Source organism: Coniophora puteana (assembly GCF_000271625.1).
Source record: "Coniophora puteana RWD-64-598 SS2 unplaced genomic scaffold CONPUscaffold_6, whole genome shotgun sequence".
Classification (NCBI taxonomy): Eukaryota; Fungi; Basidiomycota; class Agaricomycetes; order Boletales; family Coniophoraceae; genus Coniophora; species Coniophora puteana.
The window spans coordinates 80,586-105,728 of record NW_006913058.1 but is presented as its reverse complement, the minus strand read 5'-3'; the positions used below and the strand labels follow the sequence as shown (position 1 = coordinate 105,728).

The 25,143-nt window shown below is 51.1% G+C and overlaps 7 protein-coding genes across 7 annotated transcripts; 5 read left to right on the top strand and 2 right to left on the bottom strand.

The window, feature by feature from the left end:
- Positions 1-9: 9 nt before the first annotated feature.
- CONPUDRAFT_55610 (glycoside hydrolase family 16 protein) lies at positions 10-2,288 on the top strand (the record flags this gene model as incomplete). Its single annotated transcript, XM_007770018.1, has 11 exons — positions 10-84; positions 135-688; positions 741-774; positions 826-901; positions 949-1,047; positions 1,104-1,126; positions 1,176-1,206; positions 1,261-1,868; positions 1,921-1,948; positions 1,999-2,143; positions 2,198-2,288. 11 exons carry the CDS (start codon positions 10-12, stop codon positions 2,286-2,288), a joined length of 1,764 nt encoding a protein of 587 aa, XP_007768208.1.
- Positions 2,289-2,712: 424 nt separating this feature from the next.
- On the top strand, positions 2,713-4,443 carry CONPUDRAFT_103921 (Mur ligase; the record flags this gene model as incomplete). Its single annotated transcript, XM_007770176.1, has 2 exons — positions 2,713-3,378; positions 3,454-4,443. The coding sequence occupies 2 exons, from the start codon at positions 2,713-2,715 to the stop codon at positions 4,156-4,158; spliced, it is 1,371 nt and encodes a 456-aa protein (XP_007768366.1). The 3' UTR covers positions 4,159-4,443.
- A 2,109-nt stretch (positions 4,444-6,552) lies between these two features.
- CONPUDRAFT_55826 (uncharacterized protein) lies at positions 6,553-7,052 on the top strand (the record flags this gene model as incomplete). Its single annotated transcript, XM_007770035.1, has 3 exons — positions 6,553-6,641; positions 6,691-6,804; positions 6,860-7,052. 3 exons carry the CDS (start codon positions 6,553-6,555, stop codon positions 7,050-7,052), a joined length of 396 nt encoding a protein of 131 aa, XP_007768225.1.
- A 1,782-nt stretch (positions 7,053-8,834) lies between these two features.
- On the bottom strand, positions 8,835-10,668 carry CONPUDRAFT_82028 (uncharacterized protein). The gene is made up of 4 exons (XM_007770175.1): positions 10,345-10,668; positions 9,703-10,284; positions 9,573-9,651; positions 8,835-9,518 (listed from the first exon to the last, which is right to left on the bottom strand). Coding segments are annotated over exons 1-4 (987 nt in total). The 5' UTR covers positions 10,347-10,668; the 3' UTR covers positions 8,835-9,194.
- A 383-nt stretch (positions 10,669-11,051) lies between these two features.
- Positions 11,052-17,686, top strand: CONPUDRAFT_123676 (P-loop containing nucleoside triphosphate hydrolase protein). Its single transcript, XM_007770174.1, has 31 exons — positions 11,052-11,363; positions 11,415-11,517; positions 11,571-11,582; positions 11,636-11,741; positions 11,796-12,025; positions 12,078-12,087; positions 12,143-12,182; positions 12,231-12,470; positions 12,525-12,605; positions 12,659-12,802; positions 12,855-13,414; positions 13,466-13,559; positions 13,612-13,766; positions 13,827-13,922; positions 13,979-14,093; positions 14,152-14,271; positions 14,323-14,478; positions 14,532-14,669; positions 14,734-14,849; positions 14,904-15,165; positions 15,225-15,366; positions 15,417-15,472; positions 15,527-16,022; positions 16,082-16,349; positions 16,406-17,008; positions 17,061-17,064; positions 17,117-17,172; positions 17,225-17,233; positions 17,289-17,367; positions 17,424-17,449; positions 17,502-17,686. The coding sequence occupies exons 1-23, from the start codon at positions 11,058-11,060 to the stop codon at positions 15,671-15,673; spliced, it is 3,429 nt and encodes a 1,142-aa protein (XP_007768364.1). The 5' UTR covers positions 11,052-11,057; the 3' UTR covers positions 15,674-16,022; positions 16,082-16,349; positions 16,406-17,008; positions 17,061-17,064; positions 17,117-17,172; positions 17,225-17,233; positions 17,289-17,367; positions 17,424-17,449; positions 17,502-17,686.
- An 832-nt stretch (positions 17,687-18,518) lies between these two features.
- Positions 18,519-20,634, top strand: CONPUDRAFT_123670 (uncharacterized protein). The gene is made up of 6 exons (XM_007770173.1): positions 18,519-18,649; positions 18,724-19,004; positions 19,067-19,145; positions 19,196-19,524; positions 19,580-20,485; positions 20,544-20,634. The coding sequence occupies exons 1-5, from the start codon at positions 18,583-18,585 to the stop codon at positions 19,724-19,726; spliced, it is 903 nt and encodes a 300-aa protein (XP_007768363.1). The 5' UTR covers positions 18,519-18,582; the 3' UTR covers positions 19,727-20,485; positions 20,544-20,634.
- Positions 20,635-21,212: 578 nt separating this feature from the next.
- CONPUDRAFT_165149 (uncharacterized protein) lies at positions 21,213-24,375 on the bottom strand (the record flags this gene model as incomplete). Its single annotated transcript, XM_007770172.1, has 5 exons — positions 21,213-21,536; positions 21,605-21,940; positions 22,000-22,605; positions 22,659-23,504; positions 23,562-24,375. 4 exons carry the CDS (start codon positions 24,373-24,375, stop codon positions 21,918-21,920), a joined length of 2,289 nt encoding a protein of 762 aa, XP_007768362.1. The 3' UTR covers positions 21,213-21,536; positions 21,605-21,917.
- Positions 24,376-25,143: the final 768 nt, after the last annotated feature.

The following is a 25,143-nucleotide window of genomic DNA, read 5'->3' as shown; positions in this document are numbered from 1 at the left end:
CAAGTCCAGATGCCTCCCGGGAGAGGTGCGATAGCGCAGGGGGTAGCTAGTGGTCAGATTGGAGGAGCGTATGGACCGTATTCAGTGAGCTCGCTTGTATCAATATATCGGACAGTCACTCATCCTTGCACAAGTATAACCCCTCAACCTTGCGGGAGCAGCCCGGTTCTCGCTTCAGTGCTGCGCCCTCCGAGGTCTCCTCATACACTGGCGAAAAGCCAGCTGGACCAGTAGGAAACTCTTCTACCATACCCGCTTATCTGTGGGACACAAAGGATCCCGATCTCGATGACGCACTCCATAATCCCGACCCCAGACAAGATGCGGCCCTTGATAGGTCATTCACTCTTTTCTCCGCCCGCGGGTGGCTGAACGCAGGCGCTCTCTTTATACTCGTCGTCGGCCTCATCACTCTATTCGCCGGGTACCCTATCATTCACTACTACACCACTCACGAGGCCGCGAGCACGGGTTATAACTTAGGAGGCATCAATGGCTCGGGTCAGGTTCCTCAGCTTCCCGGTATGCCAGGCCTCATCGACACTTCTACGCCCAGCAGCGTGATGTATCGCAAGGGCCATGATGGATATGAGTACGAACTGGTATTCAGCGACGAGTTCAATAAAGACGGGCGCACTTTCTGGCCAGGTGACGATCCGTTCTGGGAAGCTGTCGACTTGCATTACTGGTAATCTTCCCTGGGACACGTCATATATATGATTAACCTATATTCTATCAAGGCCTACGGGTGATCTCGAGTGGTACTCCCCTCAGGTATGTAGTGTTCTTACCTTGCTCTATGTTCCCCTTTAATTCGACATCTAGTCAGTTACCACTAAGGATGGCAACCTCGTGCTTACCGTTACCGAGCAACCTATAAACAATCTGAATTTCATGAGTGGTTAGTCCTCAACGCTTTGCTACGCCTTTTTGCTCAAACGCAGTTAGGCATGCTTCAATCGTGGAACAAACTTTGTTTCACCACGGGATACATCGAGGTGAACGTCAGCATGCCCGGGACCCCTCAGGGTCCTGGTTTCTGGCCAGGTAAGATTACTACCTCTCCATATCCCGACTGAGCTGACCCTGAACACCACTAACAGCCATTTGGACCCTCGGTAACTTGGTACGTATATCGCGGGCAAAGAAAGAGATGTGACTTAACTCGTTTGTAGGGCCGCGCTGGTTATGGTGCGACAACGGAGGGTAGGCATACAGTGAACATGCATGCTGTGATTCTCAACTGATCGATACGTGCAGGAACCTGGCCATATAGTTACGCTGCTTGCGACTTGGGAACATTCCCAAACCAGACGGATAAAAGTGGCAATCCTACCGCGGATGCCACCGGTAGTCCTAGTGGAGACCCGCTGAGCTTCCAGCCTGGTCAACGTGTATCAGCTTGCACCTGCCCCGGGGGTGACCATCCAGGTCCCAACGTTGGGGTTGGTCGTGGAGTGCCCGAGATTGATATTTTTGAGACTCAGGTCGACGTTTCTATCTTCAAGGGCCAGGTCTCGCAGAGTTTCCAGGTTGCACCTTACAACTATGAATACGTTTTCACCAACACAACACCTGCCACGAACCTTATAGGCGCAACAACCGGACTTGAAACCCAGTTCAACTCCTACACGGGTAGTATATACCAGCAAGCCCTTTCTGCTCTGTCATACATCAGTAGTAGTGCGTACAGTGGCACGGGTTTTGCCACCTATGGTTTCGAGTGGTGGTCTGACCCCAACGATCGTTCCTCTGGACAAATTACCTGGTACGCCATGGGCCAACCTGCATGGTCAATCACGGCTGCTTCCCTTGCGGGCGACTCCACTTCTCAGATATCAAGCCGTATAATCCCTGAAGAACCTGTTGTAAGTGCCCACGCCCTATCTGAGCAATATGCTTGACTGGTTATTTCTGTAGTCCATCGTCATGAATCTTGGTTTGTCGCGTAAGTGGAGCACTCAGTTGTCTTTGCCCCGTTACTCATTCGCTCCAAAGCGAGTTTCCAGGAACAAGATTTCCAGCACATGAAATTCCCGAGTGCCATGTACATTGATTACGTACGCGTATATCAGCGCCAAGGTGTAAAGAACGGGCTCACTTGCGACCCGCCCAATTATCCGACTGCGGACTATATTAACAAGTGGGTTTTATCTGCTAATCTTTCGCATTGGATAGCTAACGTTTCTTCGCAAAGCCATATGAATGCTTTTACTAACCCCAACCTCACCACCTGGGCTCAAGCCGGGTATACCTTCCCTCGTAACAGCAAGTACGATGGCTGTTAAGATCAAGGGCACAATAGCTCCAGGACATTACCTATCCCTTTTCTTGCATACTCTATCTGCACTTAGTTTGCCTTGTCTCACGGATTCGGACGTTGAAATTGTTACCGCCATTACTGGGCACGGAAAAGGCTACGATGGACACCCCGTATGTACTTACTTGCTCTTTATATCCCATGAACTGTGCTATGTGAATCCTTGGGCCCACGCGTACCCAGGGAAGGATTAATTTACGTTGTGCTACGTGCCGAGTGGTCAATGAGTGAACAAAACATTCGAGTCTTGTACTCGGTAGTTGGTAATGGCCAGTTGCTGTTTACTATAACCGGTTATGCATCTTGATAGGATTTTTTTTACATTGAGGTACTTATATATGAGCGTGAACTTTTATGTAAGGACGCAAAGTTCGCAGTTCCGCGTTTCAAACATGTCCATTGACCTAAGCCTTGACCGGATCCGCCGTCTCGCGTCGCAATTACCAACTTACACTCGGCCCACTTGCCACATTGCAGGGACCAATGGGAAAGGCAGCGTCTCTTGCTTGCTTTCTTCTGTCTTGCGCTCTTCAGGTTTCAGCATTGGTCGGTTCAATAGCCCTCATCTAGTTTCTATTCACGATTGCATCACAATCGACGACACACCCGTTGATGTTGAGTCGTACAAAAATGCGAGGCGAATCGTGGAAGGCGCCGATCATGAACATAATACAGCTGCCACCCGTTTCGAGCTGTTGACTTTGACCGCACTCTGGCTCTTCGAGCACAAGAAAGTCGATGTCGTGGTCCTCGAAGTTGGCATGGGCGGTCGCTTAGATGCGACCAACGTCATTCACGATGACTGCGTTTTGGTTTCTGCGCTCGCGTCCGTGGATCTTGATCATCAAGCGTTCTTGGGAGACACGGTGGACAAGATCGCCAGAGAGAAGGCTGGCATCGCAAGACGAGGAAAGCCTTTCGTCATGGGTGTACAAAAGCACGCCGAGGTGGAGGCCGTTGTGCGAGAAGTGGCCGAAGTGGCCGGTGCTCGCTTCACAACTGCGAAGAAGGCAGCGAAACGTGCTTGGGACGTTTCCCTCGATGGGGTGGAACATTCAGTTTCCTTGTCATCAGGGCACTTCGTTCCACCTCCATCACAGCCCTTCACCGTCACAATCCCTCTCCTAGGCGAGATCAAATCGCTTCTTCCTCTTCATGGGGAGCATCAATTTGATAACCTTGGGCTCTCATTGACGATAGTTTCTGAATTGATAGCGTTAAGTTTGCCATTGGATTTCCAGAGCAAAATTAGTGAACAAGCTATTCGTCAAGGGCTCCGCACAGCAGTATGGCCGGGTCGCCTCTCCTTCCACCGGATGACTCTTCCCTCAAATGCCCAAATAATCGTCCTTGCGGACGGGGCACATAATCCATCCTCGTCAGAGACGCTGGCCGCATACATATCGGAAGTCCTCTCCTTATCCCAAGCCTCCTCGGCATTGCCGACAATCCATATATCGTTTATCATTGCGCTATCCGACTCACCTCCCAAAACACCACTTCAAACCATTCGGCCTTTGTTTCCTCCCCGAGCACCTATGCAAACTGGTGTCTCGGTAAAAGTTGCAGCATTACGATTCACGCCTCCCGACGATATGCCGTGGGTCAAGTCAGTCGCACCTTCACGGATACACGACGCCGTCAATACTGTCATGCCGTCTGCCAAAACTTGGACCGCTGACGATGATGCCATCCCAAGCGAAAACCACTTACTTGAAGCTTTAGAATGGTGTACGCCTGAAGATGCCCTATCTGGCGAACAGCACCTCACGGTTGTCGCTGGAAGCCTCTATCTCGTCGCCGATCTCTACCGTTTTATAGGGACGGGCGGGGTTTAGGCAAGAGTTTATGTTTCCTGGTTCGAATTTGGGGAAGTTTATCGCGGCGTTGAACGCCCCTTCTTAAACTCTACAACGAGGGTTCGATGCTGAGGCCGAGGGACACAGTTTTAAGTTTCAAATTGAGGTCCATGCTTCACTTGCTTAGCACTTATATGCGTATCCATACCATTAATCAATCTCGATACCGCATCTCTCATACATACACCTCCACCTATATACTTCATAAGCCTGCAGGTGTGTCAGTAGTACTACTGTACATAATTCGATCTGCATGAGTGCCGCCTCAATGAGCTCAGGCTCGCCAGTGAATTGCCTCCGGATTCCGGGCGCGTCACGCGCAATCGGGCAAGTCGACAGGCGCGACAGCTTCACGCTTTGGAGCTGTTCACTTCCATACGGATTGCATGCCTCCATTTACCCCTCAATCCACCATCCATTAAACCATTCACTCAACCTATGGCAGGGAGAGCGGATAGGCGGGAACTCGAGTCACTTCACGCTTCATCTGGTTTTGCCTCCACAAGTTTGAGCTCGACTTCCTCGTCTACTCAGTAAGCATTGGTTGTATCATCGTCAAGGCCGAGACTCATATCGGAAATAGAGGCCCATGGAAGCGAGAGCGACCAACACCGATTGCCATTCCAGAGGTATACTTACTCTGACTTTCTGAAAACTGAAACTACATTAAGCAATATCTTAGAACAACGTCGTTCGCGCTGCAACTCAGAACCCCTGGTCGGGAGCTGACTTCAATAATTTGGACAAGAAGCCACGACCTCGCACAAGGGTATCTCGCACAAACCCCCAAACATTAATCCAGTTTCACGAAGTGTTGCGGCCGCCTAGTCTCGCTTCTTCTCACCGTGCCGGCGGGCAGTTCAAGAGACCCAAGCTAAATAACAGCTCTAACACGGAATCCCGTCACGCTTCTCGGTCTAATCGTCTATCCCTTCCAGAGCGCACTCGTCACACTATTGATACGTCTACCACTGAGCAACTGTCCGACTCCGAAGTTCATGAGACTGCTCAAGGAAACAGCTCCATCATAGAAATCCCCTCGGACGACGACGAAGATACCTGGGAGCCAGTCAGGGAAACCAAAAGCTCGTCGCCAGATCCTCTATCTTTAATTCCTCGAACCCCCGTCCGCCCTAAACCGCTAAGCTCCCCTGCCCGACCTGAGTCACAGTCTCAAAAGAAGGGGAAAGACAAAGCAGATCAGGCTTATGATAGTGATGACATTGAATCCATACAATCAACTGGCAGCCTATATGACTCTGGTTCGAACTACCCATCCAACGCCCGGACACCTATCGGGGGCATACAGTCGGGCAACACCGATCGTTTGGTCAAGGTGTTCGACTTGAACCCGACGCAGCCGAAGCAGCCGCGTAACGTAGATTTCTTAGCAATGACGAGTAGCAGCGGTCCGCGACAGCCTATCTTAAACGGGATGAAGAAGAGAGAGGAGCGAACCGATGTTAAGGTGAACTTCAGCCTATATGCAACCGAATTGTTGCTCAACACGGCGCAGCCTGTCGTCGAGATCCGACCCAATGATCGGCTTTCGACATCCTCTAACTTCCTGGAAAACCAGGACCGTTACGAAAGCCCTGTCGACTTCCCTTTAGAATACTTGTCCTTTGGCACAAAGATCCATCATCGTAAAGTTGACTTTGCAGAGCTTTCATTCACGTGGTCTGAAGAATCAAGGACATTATCAGTCAAGTGTAGTCCCGATGAAGAGGTTCCTTTTCAGATGGACCAGGATTTTCATTACTTTATTGTGAGTTGATTCCCAAAATTCACATTTATCAGCCAGTCCTGAAATGATTCTTGTAGGTTACGAACAGCGACAATCTTAAAGTTCATGACTTTGTATTGCTCCAGTTTCAGACAGCGAAAAGGCGTCGTTGGCGGCCAACAAGTTCATCTAAACACTTTCAACCAGGTACTAGTTACGATGTTACTATCAGCCCTAGCATTAGGCTTATCGCTACCTAGGTTCCGGAGGAGAGGATGGCAAACTGACTTTTATCCTTGGGCGTTTTTTTGTTATGACTGAGTATCAAAAGCTCGTAACCTTTCTCGAGAAAATACTGAAAGGCAAAACTGTTGAGTAAGTCCTCATCCATCTGACGGAGCCTCTTACTCACCATAGTCAGCCCTGAAAACGCGAGGAAAGTATGGCAAACTGCTTGTGCAGCTGCTGACATGAGAGGGCTTGAAGAATCAAGGAATTCAAGCTTTTCATCTCAGGATCACCCAGCCCGTATCCTTACTTACGGAACACGTTCAAAGAAGGAGCAGTCTCGACAACCCAGCCCTTCGTGAGTTCTCAGGAATAGAAATGAGTTAGCCGAAGTCATGTTGATTTAGCTGGATGCAAAAATGTTTCTTAGAGAGCCTGCTCGCCGCTCTTCTCGCCAAGCTACTATTCAAAGCAGGAAATCATCACCCAAGGCCGAACCAGATGAACTGTAGGTGTCTTTGAATAACTATTAGACCGGTACTCATAAATCGCGCAAGCATACTCATGTATCCTCCATCGGGCACTGGTGCGCTAAATATCATGAAATCGGACTTGGCTCGACTGGGCCCTAGCGAGTTCCTCAACGACACTTTGATAGAGTTTGGACTGAAGTGCGTATTTTGTGCTGCGATTAGGGCTTGAAGGTGACCCCGTGCTTCTTCACAGACTTTGGTTGTCGGAACTACGCGAGAAGAACAAGGCCTTGGCGGATGACATTCACATTTTCAGCTCCTTTTTTTACAAGAAGCTGCACAACCGGAAGGACTCTACTGAAGGATATCAGAGTGTGAGGAAATGGACGGCAAAGTTTGATCTCTTCTCGAAGAAATATGTTATTGTGCCGATTAATGAGAAGTAAGTTCACCGGGTCTGGGCCGTGCATATATCCGAGTAACCTCACTCTAGTTTGCATTGGTATCTAGCGGTCATATTCGAACCGGAACATGTACTACGGCCGCCTTTGCCGAAACCTCCTGTTGTTTCTTCCGTCTCCACGAGGGGAAAGAAAAGGCGCCTGCAGGAGGAAGAAACTGCCGATGCAAACGAAGAAGCAGAAACTCCCCAGGAAATACCGACAGAGGAAACCAATGCAGGAAGTCGCATATCGTCACTACCGCGCATGGAAACCGAGTCAGCTCAAAGTACAGATTTACCAGAACGTCTACCATCATCTCGAGTGGAGGATACAGACATGGCAGAATCAATTTCACCCTCTCGCCAAGCCTCGCCGTTGCGTTTATCGAACGAGGAGTCTACTCAAGCTACATGTGGATCAACACCAAATCCTGAGGACGTTGAAATGAATAACAACTTGGTCGTGGATGAACCCCACCCATCGACTTCTATGGATGCTCAGATCTCCGAATCAACCACGCCGCTTGAGCGACCAAATACGCCTACCTCACTGATGAGTTTGGTGTATCCTTCCTCTTCCCCAGAGATCATGGACGTCGATGACGAAGAGCTTCCTAACAAGCCACAGCCCCCGAAGCTATCGCAATCACGATCCCCTATATCTCAACCCAGAGAAGATAGCCCCGTTCTCGAGCTAGGGATGCCACGCAGCGACACTGTGCCAAATACGAGCTTCTACGCGTCCGGCCCGGCAAATAAGGGCAAAGCGAAGGAGGAAACTCCTTTGAACGTCTCCGAGGATGATCTAGAAGATAATCAGCGCCAGGAGAAAGAAGTGGATGCCATGCTCGCTGTTACCCCTCCTACCGAGCAGCCACAGTAAGTTCAGTGAATGATCGCACAGACCACCTCACGTTGATGAGTACCTTACACAGAACTCGGATCTTCATCTTGGATTCGTTGGGTACAAGGCATCCCCAAGCTGCTAAGGTGCTCAAATTCTACCTTGAAATGGAGGCCAAGGATAAGAAACAAGTTGAGATCATTCGAGAACCGATTTCGAAGAATGCACAGGTAGGCCCACTTAATGTAGATTAGTTTGTGATCTTGTCCAACCTTGCTGTAGGTCCCCATCCAGCCAAACTTCTGCGACTGCGGCATTTATCTTCTACATTTTGTGCAAACTCTGATGAAGGATCCCGAGCGATTCAATCGAATTATGCTGGTGCGTCCGTGCTAGTCTAGCGCGCCTCACTCTCCATAATATATACTACGCAGACCACGAGGAAGTTGCTGTCAAGTGAGCGAAAGTCTGTATGGGACGAACCAGCCATCAATGCACTCCGGTCAAATCTGGCTGCTCGCATCATGGCCCTCTCTGATGATTGGAAAGTTGAGCGAGCAAAAAAAGAAGAAGAGAAGAGGAGCCGGGAGGGGACTGGACAGACAGGCGATAGCGTGGACTCATCGGACGATGAGGTCAACATCGTCGAGCAGGACGTTGGCCCGGAGAAGCCGAGGGATGCCATGCAACCCACGAAACCAAAGCCACGGCAGACTGCTGCTGCCCGGCTACGGGGATAGTTTCCTTCAACCCTTTGGACCTTTGCTCTCTGGTTGCACTCGTTTTATTTCTTTGTCTTGCTGTATGGGATTACCTTACTTTGTTCACAATAATTTTATGGTATATTTACACTACTTACCAGCTTCTAGGTGATACCGTCGCAGATCGATCAGGACAATGCACATGTACTTACCGCAGGCCTGGAGCTGCGTTTGACGAGGCTGAGAATTAACATCGCAATGTAATATATGTAAAATCCAGGACAAATGAAGGGCATTGTATTCCAATGGGCTGGTACACAATGCACGCAGGCTCATGGGGCCAGCGACAGAAACAAGTGACAAAGTGGAAATGCCGGTGAATATGTACGGATAAATATACAATTTCGTGACGATTAAAAGAGAGGACGGGAAGCGGATCCATTAATGTCAGCGGACACCAATCCCAAGAACGTATGCATCGAGAAGCAGAAGTAGGCTCTAAAGTATGACCTGTACAGTATCCACTGCCCAAACCAACCCAAGGCATATAGCATAGGTGTTGTGGAGTTTCGTGAGCAAGCGACAAGAACGGACTAGCACGCTAGTACAAGCCATGGTAGCGGTTTCGCGCATAGTGTTTCTTTCTCAGCTTGCTATGGCCCTGCGATCCATTGGCAGTGAGACTATCCTCCAAGTTTCCAAGGTTCATGAGATTGAGGATGTCGCCAGTGGGGGTAGGGAGGGCACGTCTGTCCTTGACGGTGTTCGTCGGCGTCACATGGGGCGTAGAAGAAGCACCAGGGGGAAGAGAGCTCGCTTCGCCAGCACCACCATCACCCTCGTTGCCTCCAATAGCCTTGGGAGCGGTCGTCGATGTGCTCTTGTGTGAGATATACCACCAGAGACCGATCGAGAACGCGACGATCTGGGTTTCACGCTTTAGCACGCATATACATTGAAAAGCAAAGGAGAAACTCACGATGAGTAAGACCATGCCGATAACCCACACCCAGCGAGACAAACGGTTTGTGCCGCTCTGGGTCTTGCTGAGCCAAGAGCTGGAAAAGAAAAGTTAAATCGCGTCTATGAGCTATGACGGGACATCTTACCTAGGCTGCTTAGTATCTTCCTTCGCGATGACACTGAATCTACGCCAAAAGTCGTCGCCCTTGTCACCTCTCCGTGGAAGGAGGGCGTCCTCGGAGTTGCCACGCATGATGGCATCTCCGGAAAATTTCACATCCCTGGGAGCGGGAGAAGCGGAGGGCCGGGCGAAGATGGGTGTGATGGGGGTCATTGGGGGTTGAAGAGGGTGAGGAGCATTGGGAACGGCGTGCGCGTTTTGACCGTTATAGGCGGGAGGAGGAACGCGAGGAGCGTTGAGATCACCTGGGGGGTTGCGGAGATGAAGAGGAACTTCTGACATCTGCTGGTTGGCGGAAGGTGACCTGGGAAGGTCAATGGCAGATACAGGAGCGGGGTATCCGGGTCTGGGAGCGGCAAGGGGTATGCGAGCCGGAACCTGCGGCTGGTGTTGAGTAGCAGCGATGAGCACTGCGTGCTTGTTGCCTTGAGCAGGAGTGGGCTTATGGTCGTCTTCTTCGTCGTCGGACAAGTCGCCGTTCATGAAACCCAGACCAACAGCGCCAAAGCCAGACTGACGCTTCAGCTCGTCGTCATTGTGGTCGTACCTGTATGACGACGTTAGAGTAGGTCGTCGAGGTGATACAGCAAAAGAGAGAATCACGTACATGTTGAGGGTAGTAATCCGGTAATAGATCAGAGAAGTGGTATTGTGGACGCAGAGAGAGTAGTCTTAGAGGACGGGAGTCGGTGTCGTCTGGAGCAGGATGCGAATTTCGAGCTTGGGGAGCGATGAAAGTGAATCCAGTTGGGCCGTTAAGAGGGCATACAATGGGGTATTTGCAACGACGGCAACGCTTAGACGAAGGAGTGGAAGTGACAAGAGAATGGATGTCTCGAAAGTGCTGAGACGGCTATGGGATGAGCGCTGGATGGCCCAAGGAGGGGAAAGGTGGATGAAGAAGGAGGTGACTGGAGAGAAACAAGACGAGGTGCCAGACTTGGTTACCACCAATTTGTTCACGACTCGGCTAACAATCCTTGGTTACATTTTTAGCCTTCTATTCTTCCCACTTCACAAAGCATGAGTACAATATCTGAGACATATCTCATGCTCTTGTCCATTTTCTACTCTTTATTATTGAGCGCTCAGCATTGGTTCGCCCATAGTGCTATGACGGAGGTCGGCGCCGTAAGCCTCGGTGCTGTGTCGTCAGCCAGCGCTAGCCAGCACCGGAACACAATATTGTCTGGATGCGAAAATGGCAACGTCCCTGAGTTGTCACTTGTTTACTCCTATTTGTAGGTAAGCGCGTCCCTCGCGTCCTACGCGTCCTTACGCGCCTTCTCCTAACCGAGTCTCCGTCACGACGTGCAACTAATGGCCAAACGCAAAGTCGCTGCGGAAAGCGATGACGAACAGGCTGAGCTGTCCCAGGTCTCGAAGCGTGCGAAGACCGAAGACAGTGAAGATGGTGTGCAGGTGGGCACACAACAAGTCGACCGAAAACCGGTTGTGAATGGCAAGACTAAACACAAGAAAGCACGCCGAGGCGACAACGATGAAGAAGAAGAAGAAGAAGACAGCGGTGATGCTGTCGTTGAAGAGGAGGATGAACGGAGGTTTGAGGAGGATCATGGCGAGCGCATTCGCGCGCAGCTCAAGGCTCGCCGTAATGTACTAGGCGTAAGTGCTAAGTCCCTAAGTGACAAAGTGTCTTCTGAACCAGGACGTTAGGGTGTCGCCGAACACGGCATCATAGAGTCTGTCGAGATGCACCAGTTCATGTGCCACCGACGCCTTACATTCTCTTTTGGGCCTCAGGTAAACTTCATTATCGGTGAGTGCCAACACTTGCTTCGCCCCTGACGAAGTGCTGATGATCAATCTCAGGTCATAACGGAAGTAGGTTAAACCTTGGTCGGTCACTGAAGTCATATATTCATGTAAAACTTCAGGTGGCAAGAGCGCTGTGCTCTCCGCACTTACCATCGCTCTGGGTGGCAAAGCAATATCAACTGGTCGTGGTAACGGTCTTAAATCGTTTATTCGAGAGGGACAGGAGTATGTTCAGATCCTCCTATACTGCGCCGTAACTCGGACTAACCGTATACACAGTGCCGCCGAAGTCAGTATCATCATCAAGAATCAAGGTGAAGAGGCATACAAGCCCCAAGAGTACGGGAAAAGTATCGTTATCACTCGGCGATTCACTAAGGATGGTGGATCATCATGGAAGATCAAGAGCAAGGATGGTAGGACTATCTCAACTAAGAAGGAGGAATTGTCAGCCATCTGTGACCACATGAACATACAAGTGGATAACCCACTGAACGTCCTCACGCAAGGTAAGCCTTAATCAATTATCTTGCCATTGTATAACGCCGACCTGTTAAACAGATTCCGCTCGGTACGCGCTTTACACTTATACACCCGAAAGAGACCGCGTACTAACACGATCGTAGCCAATTCTTGAGCGCCTCTCACCCTTCTGATAAATACAAGGTAAATCTCAAGTCGATTTCCGTGCGCAAAAACTAACTGTCTTTCAAGTTCTTCCTTCGAGGCACTCAGCTTAGTCAGCTGCATGAAGAGTACGATACCTGCCTGGACAACATTAACCAGACTAAAAAGGTCCTTCAAGTCAAGAAGCAGGCGATCCCGGATCTCAAAGCCGCTTACAGAGAAGCCTCGGCACGATACGAGGAGGCTACTAAAGCCCGCAAACAGCGAGATAAGGTCGACGAGTTGAAGAAAGAGCTCGCTTGGGCGCATGTGGCCACCAAAGAAGATGTTTGTCTCAAAGAACTATCTTGCAGCCAACCTTAGTCATCTAACCACCGACAGGACATGACGAGGAAATTTGAAGAAGTGGCTAAGATGAGACGAAGACTCCCTAAGATCCAGGAAGAAATTGCCGCAGCAGAGGTGAGTTCCTCTTGATCTCTCTGTAGACGGGAAGGTCGTCTCATCATTCGTAGGAACAATTCAAAGCCGCGTCCGATGCAGTTGCCCAGCACGATACCGAACATTCTGATCTTGGCGACATCGATCATATACAAGCGCAGGTTGACAACATCAAGAATGAAATGCGTGGAAATAAGAACCAACTCAGCAACTACAAGGTAACTCTTTGTGTCAGCCTCGCGTTATTATTGGCACTAAATAGGGTAACAGGACGACGAGAAGCGCATGAACGACAGCTTGGGTGCGCTCAAACTTACCATTGAGGACTTCCAACGACGCATCGCAGAGGAGACTCGCAAAATGGAAGTTCACACCCAGGCACGCCGCGAAGAGATTCAGAGGCGCCTCGCCGAGGCCAAGGAAGCTGTCCAGAACGCTGACTATGAGTATAAGTCCATCGTACATCAGAAGATGGAGAAAGAACGCGCGATGATGGAAACCACTGATCGCGGAAAGGCGCTGGAGGCGAAGAGGAGCAATGAAAGGCAGCAGATTGTCGGATGTCAACAGGGTATCCAACACTGCCGAGAGCAAGAGAAAAACAGCTATGCAGCATACGGAAGCAACATCGAGGAGGTCCTCAGGCGTATCAAGCAAACGAGATGGCATGGTGAGACCCCTATAGGGCCTTTGGGGACGTTCGTACGCCTGAAGGACCAGAATTATGGGCGCGTCCTGCGGTCTCAGCTCGCCAACGTGCTCACTTCCTTTGCCTGTACGGATGCCAGGGACGAGCCCGTCCTCAAACGTATCCTCAGAGAATTCCACAAGTACGTTCATAAAGCAATAAGTGCAGCTCTTGTACTAATTACCGTGTGCAGTAATAACTCTGTCATCGTCTCCGGTCGCGATCTCTTCGACTTCAGCAGTGGTGAACCGCCGGAAGGTGTTTTGACAGCTCTTCGTGTTCTTGATGTGAGCTCAGGCTGACATAAGGTGGTTGAAATATATCTTACAGTCCTTTTAGATATCGGACCCATGGGTACTTCGTCTCATCGTTAACTCTGCTGGCATAGAGCGGGTAGTTTTGGCGCCAACCCGCAAAGACTGTGACAATATCCTTATCAATCTCAGGGGAGGATCGGGCTGGACAATGAATGGCATTCGTGTTCAGAGATACTCGTGCGTGTTTCTATGCCCCTAGGGTACGCAAAGGTTTAAACTTCCCTTGATTGAACACAGTGACGGAGGTGGTTCATCGAGTCCATTCAACCTGCCTGGACCCCAAGATCGCAGGAACATGCTACTGAACGACACCAACGTTGCTTCAAGTGTCAGGTTGGTGTTTACCCCTGGATTTGCAATTTAGAATTTGGCTAAAGTGTGCACAATAGACGCTATGAGGAAGAAATGCAGCAACACGAGGTTCAAGTTAAAGAAATGGATGCAGAAATTCGTCAACTCAGGCAGGAGTGGGCCAATATGAATAACGATGCTCAAAACTTCAAAGTACGTCCTTCATATCTAGCCCGCAACAAAGGATTCGATCCTAACAAGTTTTCATCAGCGTCAAGAACAAGTTACTCGCGAAAGACTGAGGGACCTTGAGAATAAACGCGACACTCTACAAGCCGAAGCTAACGAAGAAATGCCTGCGGGCATATCTGGTTACCAACAGGCTGTTGACGTACGTCCTCCCCTTATATATCGTAAGGATTTGTTCCGAGCTATTTCACAGGAAGCCGAGGCGGAGAAAGCATCGATCTACGAGCAGTTCAGGACCTTGATTGAGCATAAGCAGGTTATCGACGACAAGCAGAAGGATTTACTTCTTCAGATGAATGCCTTGAAAAGTCGTCAGACCGATTTCTATGGCCGACGGGAGGCCATTGTCGTATGTTTATTTTCTCTCATTGGCGTTGCTTGAGATTCTGAGCTATTGCGCAGAAAAAAGCGGAGCAAGCTGTTGCAGAGCGTCTCAAGGCTGAAAACAGGAAGAACCATTATGAGCAAAAACGAGACGAAGAACAGCGAAAGGTTGAGGCTGCGGACAAAGAGGCTGCTAAACTTCAGGAGGAGTATGAGGTACGTTACCGGACGAAGATATGCTCGAAGTTGTGTCCCGAAAGTTTATAGTCTATCTTCACAGGATTGGACCAAACAAGCTACGACGTATTGCGACCGAGTACCCAGTCCTCGCAAGGTGGACGAGATCCAAAGAAACCTTGACTCCGTCCAGGCGGCGCTGAAGGAGAGGGAGAAGAGGTGAGCTCATTAAAAGAGTTCATTAGCACACAAACTCACATCAAACGTCTGCAGACAAGGTGCCAGCGTCGAGGAAATGACCATCGAGGTCAACAAGGCGAAGACTGATCTCGAAAATGCGCGAGCCGATCTGGAAAGCCTCGACCTTCTCAACAGGGCCCTTAAGAACTCGCTCAGCTCACGCTTGGCCAAGTGGCAGGAGTTCCGACGGCACATCGCTCTGCGGTGCAAGCTTGTATTCCAGTACCACCTTTCGAACCGTGGCTACTATGGCAAGGTCTTGTTCGACCATCAGAAGGAAACCCTTCAGCTGAAGGTCATTATGCCCAATTGCACTATACATCCCCAGCAGATCTAAAACGTTATACTGTGCAGGTTCAAACGGATGAGCAAGCTGCCACGCAAGGCAACGCGGACAAAGATCCACGGTCCCTCAGTGGTGGAGAAAAGTCGTTCTCTACTATTTGTTTACTCCTTTCTCTGTGGGATTCCATTGGGTGTCCTCTCAGATGTCTAGGTAAGTGCTGGCGTTACCCCCTCTAGAATTACACTGACTTCCGCGGCCAGATGAGTTCGACGTCTTCATGGATGCCGTCAATCGCCGTTCGAGCATGCGCATGATGGTGGGCAAACTTCTTTTCCTGTCCTGACTTTCAGCTGCTGATGAAACCTTCCAGATTGATACAGCGAATGCGTCGGACAAGAAACAATACATCTTGATCACACCGCAAGACATGAATAACATCGTTATTGGGAACACCGTCCGGGTGCACCGCATGCCCGACCCGGAGCGTGGCCAAGGAACTTTGGACGACTATCGCTAATCATATACATAGTGGCAGGGCAGGTAACTTAGCATATGCGGTTTAACTTATCATGCCGTGCTTTATGCCTATGCCTCATGTTAATTCCATTATCCTACTTGTCCCAGTTGATCATGTATCGTACATCACCGCACAGGCTCAATTTAACTACAATATTACCTGTCATATATCCCCGCTTTCTATAGCTTCGAGATCATGACAATAATGTATGTTACAATGTTCATGGCAATGATGAAGTGGCGGAAAGCTTCCAGCCCTTGTCCTTAAAGTTCGCTAACTCGTGGCGCCATGGTTCCCACTTCTCGCCGTACTTTTTGATCAAGGCTGCGAGTTCCTCTCTCTGCTCTAGCTGCAAACCAGAGGTTAGGATGAATCGAAAACGTACAATGGCAGCAATCTAAAGCTTACCAGGTTCCATGGCTGCTCACCCGCGTAGACGTCCGTGAAGAGCTCGCCCAGCTCATGGCGCTTCAGGCTCTCGGCCTTCTTGAACTGCTGCATGACCTCCTTCTTGATGCTTGCCTTGAGCTCCTCCTCTTTCTCGGCCGACCACCAGCCCTTTGACTCCATATAAAGACGGAAGCGCGTGATGGGATTGTCGATTTTCTTCCAATCCTCAACTTCCTGACGTCCACGGTAAGCAAAGGAGTCGTCTGAGGTAGAGTGGTGGCCAATGCTACAGTACGTGTCACGGTCGGTTTAGCATATAGCAAACTTGTTTGGCGGACAAACCGGTATGTCATTGCCTCAACGAGCACAGCGCGCCCACTCTCCAAACATCTTCTCCGTGCCTCCTTGACAGCGCTGTACACTGCCAAAATGTCGTTCCCGTCCACGCGGATCGTGTCCACACCGTAACCAGGGCCACGAGCGGCGATGCCGTCGCCGTAGTACTGCTCCGACGCGGGCGTCGAGATCGCAAAACCGTTGTTACGCGCGAGGAAGATCGTCGGCGTCGGGATCGTCGACGCGAGCATCATCCCGGCGTGGAAGTCGCCCTCGGACGCGGCTCCCTCTCCAAAGTAGACCATGGAGACGTTCTTGCCTCGGCGGTTGGGGTCGCGCTTGAGCGCGAAGCCGACCCCAGCGGCTTGCGGGATCTGGGTTGCGAGTGGAGAGGAGATGGTATGGAAGTGATGTTCTGGTGAGCCGAAGTGCTGTGTAAGAAGTCTTGTTAGATATCCATTCGATATTTGGTTTGATCTTCATTGTTACCATGGGCATCTGGCGGCCTTTGCCCGACTTGTCTAGCTCATTGCCAAAGCATTGGTTCATGACCTCATTCATGCCAAAGCCTCGCCAGAGCAAGACCCCCATTTCACGATATTGCCCTAGACATAATTAGGTCAGTCATAGTCATCTGGGTGCTAATGTGGTATGTACCGAGAACTCTAGTGATGTCGTTAGCATATATCCATGTCGGCATTGCATTCAGGGGCTTACTCGTCATCTCCCTCCAGAGCAGCAGCAGAACCTATGATTGTTGCCTCCTCACCGTACTATGCAAATAATTAGCGAGAACCACTGATGCCATGCCTTGGACCAGCGTACTGCAGTCATCTACAGGGCATGAACGATGAGTTGACCTGTTCTTCGGATCAAAGCCGTGACTTACGTAGAAGGAGATCTTGCCCTGCCGTTGTACGTTGTACATGATGTTGTCAATGACTGGTAGCTGAGCCATGTTCTTGTATCTGGACAAAGTTCTAGCGTTAGTTCCGAGGCGGCAAAAGTGCATTGTCAAACGCACAGTTTGTGGGCGAGCGCTTCGTCAATCTAGAGGAACCGTCAGCGCTTTGAACACGGTATCCCACGCGTCGGCACAGACCTCTGGCACATCAGTACCTTCAAGTGGCTTACCAGCGCCATCCAAGACGCGATAGGTGGGTATTTGACCAGCCTCGCCCGTGACGGAGTTGAAGAAGTGCAACTTGGGTATGACGGGCGACCGTGACGTCGGCAGAACCCCTTGGGTCTTTTCGGGGAACATGGGCGTCGCTGCGGTCGAGTAAGTGCATCTGGAAAGGCTGCGACGAGCTGCATTGGAGATGCGCACTGAGCGGAACATGGTGGTTGTGGTCGACCAAGACTCCAGGAGTCCAAAGTCAAGGCGGTCCGGAACTCGGATACGCGGATCACATTATGGGGAAAGTACTCTCCATTTGATCATATCAACACTCTATCAGCACGACATATGCATCCTCACGCTGCTCCACTCGGGCTTTGCTTTGTTCTCAATGTTCCTCGTCATCTCAAGATGGAGACCATAGTCTCGCATCTAAGAATACTTTCTTCCAGAATCTTACACCGTGAGCCTGAGTTCAGCTCCCCTTGATGCTGATTTGGATCCTCGGAGCTGGCGTTTGCCACAATTTCTGGCTTTACGCAACGCCATTGATTCAAGGTTTGTTCAGAATGACTTGCACCAAACTTGCACAACGCATTTGGACAGGATTGATATCCTCCGATCAAACTAAACCCCACAAAATCTCTCCGTGTGCTGGCCCACCATTCCGGCGAGTCTCCTCGATCGCATGGAAGAGGGTCAAACTTCGGTGTTTCGTCTAAAGGCGAGGTGATAGGCTACCGTGCACATCTTCCACGATGTTCGCTCCGGTGCCTTCCTCCCCGTTCCCTCTAAAGGACCTTATCAGCGCTCGTCTTAAATTTGAACACGGCACCGATTCCCAGGTTCCTGGAGCTCAGGAGGGGAGGGGCCGTTTGACATGAGACATCATTCATCGCGGCCCGGTCGAGAGCTTTCGCCATGAGAAAATACTTGGCGGTTTTGGAACTTTGACCTACTTTGACTGGCGGTGGCTTTCGTTGACCTGGCATATACCATCGACAGCTGTCGGGAAGCGTTCCACCCCCGCCCTTCGCTTCCCGCCGCAGAGGCCAGCAAAACGATGAGCGAGCAGCTCGCCAACGAGCGCTCCCTGTACGTCGGGAACGCCGTTAGCTCTGTCATCTATGGTGAGTCTGCTTGAAAGCCCCATCTTATGTATACATCCACGCGACTTTCTTTTCTGACCTTTTTCCTTGCGAAGGCATGAATGTAATGTTGTATCTTCAGACTTACCATCGTCTGAGCGTCCGTACTCGCAAGACACACCCCAAGACTTTCTATCATATTTATGGAGCGCTTCTGCTGCTCTTCCTGACACTCGTTGTGGCCACCGACCAACTTGCCGGTCAACTCGCTTGGATTGAAAACCGAGATTATCCTGGAGGAGTGCAAGGTTACCTCAAGGCACACGCGACTGCCTGGTACAACACGCTGGGAACTGTCGCTGTTATCTCGTTGGATGCTATGAGCAACGCCCTTATGGTAATAACTGCAGAGTTGGTGACTCTCAGGCGATCGATGCTGACGACTTTTATGGATTCCAGCTTTACAGGTGCTATTTGATATGGAACGATAGTATATCCGCAGTGTTAGCGCTGCTCGTTCTGTACTTCGCAGCCGTAGGTGAGTCGACATTTCTTCGGTAGAAGGATGGGCGATGAACGTCGTCTCAGCCATGTCTATCATGATGATGCTCGAAGGCGCACTGCCGGGAAGCAACATTTTCAAAGGCCTGGCGGTTCAATACGGAATCATATGGATCGCATTGACAGTCGTATTCAACATCTTCATCACCGTGATGATTTCCTTCCGTCTCATACGCGTCTACCGACGGCTCAAGCATGTGCTGCCGACGGAGACATTGAAGCCGTACACGAGCACGGTCGCAATCATCGTAGAGTCATTTTTGCCCTTCACGATTGTGAACATTGCCTACATGGTCACGTTGATCAAGTCGAGCCCCGCAGAGGTTGCTATCGCAGCGGTATGGCCTAATTTCTGCGTAAGTGTGATAAACGAATTAGATTAACGAGTTAACTCTGGTGAAATCGCATCAGGTATTGGCGCCTCAGCTCATCATCTTCAGGGTGGCATCAGGCGTAGCATGGTCCAAGGATACCACTCATGTCACGTTTACGACCGTTTCCCCAGAACTCAGCGATCAGAGTTCCATTGATTACCGGGTCTCTGTTGAGATTACTTAGCGATTTAAATTACATCCAAGTGGCTTGTCCTCTGTACGATACCATCCTTCGAGTGTTGTTTTGTATTCAGCATGTATTACACCGTCATTCCTTGTAACAAGTTTAACTCAACTGCAAAAAGCGACTGAATATTAATTTTGAAGAGTTTTGAAGTCTTTCGAGGGCAGCTCCACCGCTTCAGAAGAAGGCATCTAGTCATCGTGGATATCTTACGAATTCGGCGCTGGGAGCAGGAAAGGACATCTTGCAGAAGCACGGCGAGTGACTTCGACCTCTTGCCGTACAAACCAAGAGTAACAGACCGTCTCCTACCCATGACGAATATCGCCCTGACAGGGAACTCGCCCGACAAGTGACGATGGCTAACCGAGATGCCTGCCAGCTGATACTAATCAAAGAAAACAAGTCAAAATCGAGATAGCTCACCTTCCTCAACGTCGTATCTGGGTCTCACCGCACGTAGGGCGCAGCGGATCCTCCACAAAGCTACGAGTCCCTGGGTAGCTTCATCGCCTCCTCGGCCACCTTCTTACGACCGCCCGTGAGCAGCGTGACATAGTCTGCCCCGCTCAAGATGTGCCCCTCCGGCTTGCCCTGGCCAACTTTGGGTTTAGCGCGTTCCTTCAGGCTCGCGCGCTTCTTGGCTGCTTGCGATGCGGCGGTGGCATCAGCAGCAGGGGTGGACACTTTCTTGTGCTCTGATGTATAGGCGGCGTGCTTGCTCGATGGAGCAGAGGCAGACTCTGCGGAAGGCTTTTTCTGGAGAAACGTTGTGTGTCAAATCAAGATTGTAGTAGTATGGGTAGCTGAGGCTTACGACGCGTTTATGGAGTTTCGCGCTACGACCCATACGTATGTTTGATACCGGTTATCGCGAATCGAAAGACAGGAGCAGCGAGAACCTTGGCAATCAATGCAGGGCGGGAAAATCGCCCCTGATTTCCTTTTTCTTTGAAATTTGCCCTATATATGGCTTGCAGCGACTTGAAGTACTCGCGGTGTACTCGAGTAGTAAGTTTGAAGATGGAATAATAGGTAGAATCTTTAGGTATAAGCTGGTGATTCCGGGAAAGCGCTAGCTCTATCAAAGCGAAAATCTCAGACGAAGTTTAAATGTGCAAGCATATTATATATATACTTGTATTAACTATTATAAACAGAATGCGCAGTTACAGGATCGAGTCGGTAGCCGAGGTTAGTATAGAATTATTAAGACACACTAAAGTTCCGTATAGTCCGATTCCTTGTTATTTGGTCAAAAGTTCGTCTTCAATTTCCTCCGACCCATCGAGAGTCAGTTCTCTTGGGAAGAATTTGCGAGGGTGGCGAGTGAGTCGTGCAGGAGGCGTCATAGCAGGCCGGTCGTACGCCGCTGATTTGGATCAATGTATCCAAACAAGGGACAATCATTCTGCTCATGAGCGTGTCGTGGACGAGTGAAGTGGGCCGAACGGGTCGTGCAAAGGCGTTGTAGAAGGTCGGTCGACGCCGTTGGTCTGGATAAAGTAAATCATCCAAACCGCAGGACGGTAAACCGAGTCATTCAAAAGCCTGTTGTGGACGCGCGAAGTGGGCCGAACGGGTCGTGCAAAGGTGTTGTGGAAGGTCGGTCAACGCCGTTGGTCTGGACAGAGTGATTTATCCAAACCGCAGGACGATAGCCCGAGTCGTTCAAAAACCTGTTGTGGACGCGCGAAGTGGACCGGACAGGTCGTGCACTCGAAGGTGGTGTAGAAGGTCGGTCAACGCCATTGGTCTGGATGAAGGAAATCATCCAAGCCGCAGCGGGTAGTCCGAGTCGTTCAAAAACCTGTTGTGGACGTACGAAGTGGTAAGCAACCTCGTAAGCTCGCAGTAAAAGGGGTGCAGAGTATGTACCTTTGTGCGGTGTCCGGATGGCCGCAACTGCGACAGCAAGGGGAAGCTGGTCCCAAAGTGCTGAGCAAGGCCGATGCAGATGTTTGTCCCAGGGGAGCCGTTCGAAAGGCAGAGGAGCGATAGGAGGATTTTTGACCAAAAAGTAAGAGCCGGGGGAGCGAGTGCATCCAGTCAGTAGAGTTGCGAGAGAATCAGGATAGTCTTGAGGCCTTGAAGGAAACTTGAAAAGCTGAAGGAACTCGCATCGTCTGCAGGATGACTGCTCCCCAGATGGCTAAGCCACTGGAGTCAAGTCAAACAGTACGAAACGATACTATGGCAGGCGAGGGCGCGAAGCTAAAATGACCAACGTGTGAGTAAATTTTCGTATATGCGAGGTTTTTAGTGAAACGTACCCGTCCTGCTGGGGATGGACTTAGGCCGCGTCACGAGCGTGGTGACGGACGGCAATTTTGAGCTCGTCTTGGTCCGGGATGTAGCGGAGTAGGGTATACCGGAAGAGGTCGCAGAGGTGGCGGCACTCGAGGAAGAAGAGCGCGAGAACGTACCGGATGATCTAGAGCTTGAGCTGGCAGAACTGGAGGATGGGGCGCAAGGGACGCCAGGCTTCGTAGTAACCTTCGGAGCCGACGACTTGCGAAGAGCTGCAACTCGAGGCGGGACAGGTATGCCAGAGGAAGCGGGACGGGGGAGAACCAACGGCTTGAGAGGCTTGAACGAAGTCTTGGACGAGACTAACGTTGAGGTCGGGACAAACGATTGCCGAAGCTTGCTAGAAGGGTTCTCCATCTTTGTATCGCGCTTGATCAGACCAGATCCACATGCAGAGCCCGCCTTGGCAGAAGCGCGGGTAAGTGGCACTCGTGGGCCACGCACGGGCGTGGGCGTGGGAGGAACGTCGATATCAGCAGCGTCGTCAGAAGAGATATCCTCGGGCGTAGGAGTAACAGGTGCAGGAGCGGGAAGCTGCTTTGCTTCTCCCTTCTTTGCGACCAAAGAACCTACTCAGATGGCAATGAGTAGCTAATCAACGCAAAACGAAAGCTGTACACACCAATGATGGCCTCGGATTTTTTCTCGACCTTTTCTCCTCTGAACAGAGCTTCAAGCTTCTGTTTGCGTTCCTCACATGTGAGCCAACTGCCAACAGGTCTGGGTACAGGCTTAACGACAAATACGTCGTCCTGAGAAATGGCGACAGCGGGACTCGGGATAGATCGGTAGGTGCCCATAGTCGCATCCTTGATCAGGGAATAGTCAAGATACTCGAGAGGCTCTTCGTCGTTAGTGGGTATAACGCGCAGGGGGCTCTTCTTGAGGGCGGGAACAGAACTGTCAGCCGCAGGAGCTATGACAGGCGCGATCAACGACGGTGGAGGCACAATAGCAGTAGCGCGCCGAAGAAGAGATGAACCAGATGTAGAGCGGGGAGTGCTAGTCACACGAGGCGAGAACGGCGCAAAGCGGACAGATGCAGAGATCTTGTGCGATGATGGTGCAGCTGGGACAGACGCAGCGGCCTTAGGCGACAATTGTGCATCCGGGGCAGACACCACGGGCAGAGGCGAAGACGATGGAGCCGGGAGAGGTGCAACGTACACACACGAAGACGATGGAGCCGAGATAGAGACAACCGAGGTGGGGGCCGTAGAGCGCGAGGAACCAGACGAGGATTTGGGAGCAACAGCGACAGGGGACGGGGCAGTTGCAACAGGTGCAGGCAACGATGCAACAGCAACAGGAGCAGGGGCCGAGGTGGAAGACAAAGAAGCGGGAACAGAGGCCGAGGTGCCAGCGTTGGAACCAGTCTGGAACGTCGCCAATGCGGAAGGCTCAGGACAGCCATTGAAGCCGTTGACAAAGTCCGATATGCCCCTCAGATTGGAAGGAGCGTTATGGCCTGAGCAGCGGGGGTTAGAGGGCACGAATACAATCGAAGATGATCAGGTCGACTTACCAGCCGCTATCTTAATTTCGATACGCTTCTGAACGTTAGCTAGAATGCGCGCTCGGCATTCAGCGGCGGTCTCGTCGAGTGGGCCTAAAGCAGTGCCGTCGGCCTTGGGAACAGGAGCCGCGTTGCCCACCTCGGTCTTGACATTGGTGAGCTCGCGTCGGACAGAGGAAAGCTGCCTGGAGAACGCGCTGTGTGCAGCCTTCGCATGGATAGTGACGGAGTTAGCCACCTCGGCATTCAGTTCGTTGGGACGCAGACGCGAGAGCAAAGCCAAGATCGCATCCTGCTTGGCGCCAGTCGTGCGGCCAAGTGTGTCGATCTGATCCTGGATGAGAGTGACCTTGTCGGAGAATGCCTTCCGTCCCTCTTCGAGCTTGCTGACGCGGCGGAACTCCTTGGTCATGAACACCTCGAGAGCTTTGGTGAAAGCACGATCGCTGCGCCGGTGGTCGTCAACACTGCCGACGAGCATCGCAAGCTGACACTCCATGGCTTCTTGGATGGCCGCCTGTTCGGAGAGGCGAGTCGTCAGGACCTCGATATGGCCTTCCTGAGCACAGAAGCGCTCAAGGCCCCAGTCGAGCCTGCTGCGAAAGTCGTCGACATCGTTCTGGACGTCGAGCTTCATGTTCTTGACACCAGCCCGAAGGCCCAAAATCTCCGCAAAGAAGGAAGACAGGGCCTGGGCGGGATCGTGATGAACGTCTTGGTTGGGAGTAGACATCGAGATGAGAGTGGTTGGATAGTTTGAGTGCGTTAAGAGCGATGTAGGCAAGGTAGTAGCGATGAATACTGAAGAACTTGTGGCATCCATGGTGAGCTTTTATATGTCTGCTGTTGCCTCATGAGGTCTCTGACCAGCACCGCACCAGGTTCGGTCTTCAGAGAGCGCCGCCGTCAGCCAGTTTGGATCGTGACACAGCGATATGTTGTTTCAGACGCAGAACGGGACAGATTGGGCGCGGGTTCAGTTCAATCTCGCCCCGCGTCTAATCTGTCCCAGTCTGCGTCTAGTAAGAGGTTAAGACAGGGGTTGGGCCGAGCCTGACCTGCGTAAGCATCGTAGTCCTTTGCGTGTTCAGACTATCCCATATGTCTAGAGTCGATCATATGTTGTTTTGGACTGCCCAATCGCGAAAAACGGAGACTCCTTTTGCTGCTTTGAGGCTGGTACAGATGATATCATTTCCATCGAGCCCGGCGAATAGTAACTGGTTGAGCGCCCTTCGGAATCTTCTTTGTCGATCCCTGTTTATGCCTCAGCAGCCCCAGTCAAGGTACCGTTGCTCTCGAAGGATAGATGATGTCTCTGCTAGGGCGCGCTTGTTCGAATCGGCAGCTTGAGGGGGAAGCAGAAGGGAAGAGTTGGGCCCCAGGGACCAGGGCCATGGTGTAGATCTAAAATGATGGCTGAGGTTAGTTGGCTATTCCTATCTGCCCTACACTTGGATATCGTATGAACATTCGAGGTGTGCTCCTCGATCGTCTGCGCAACCGCACACATGCACGGTAGATCATGAGAATCTTGTGCGCAATCGCACGGGTTGCTTTGGAAAACAGGCGTCGATGTGCTCGTGCACGA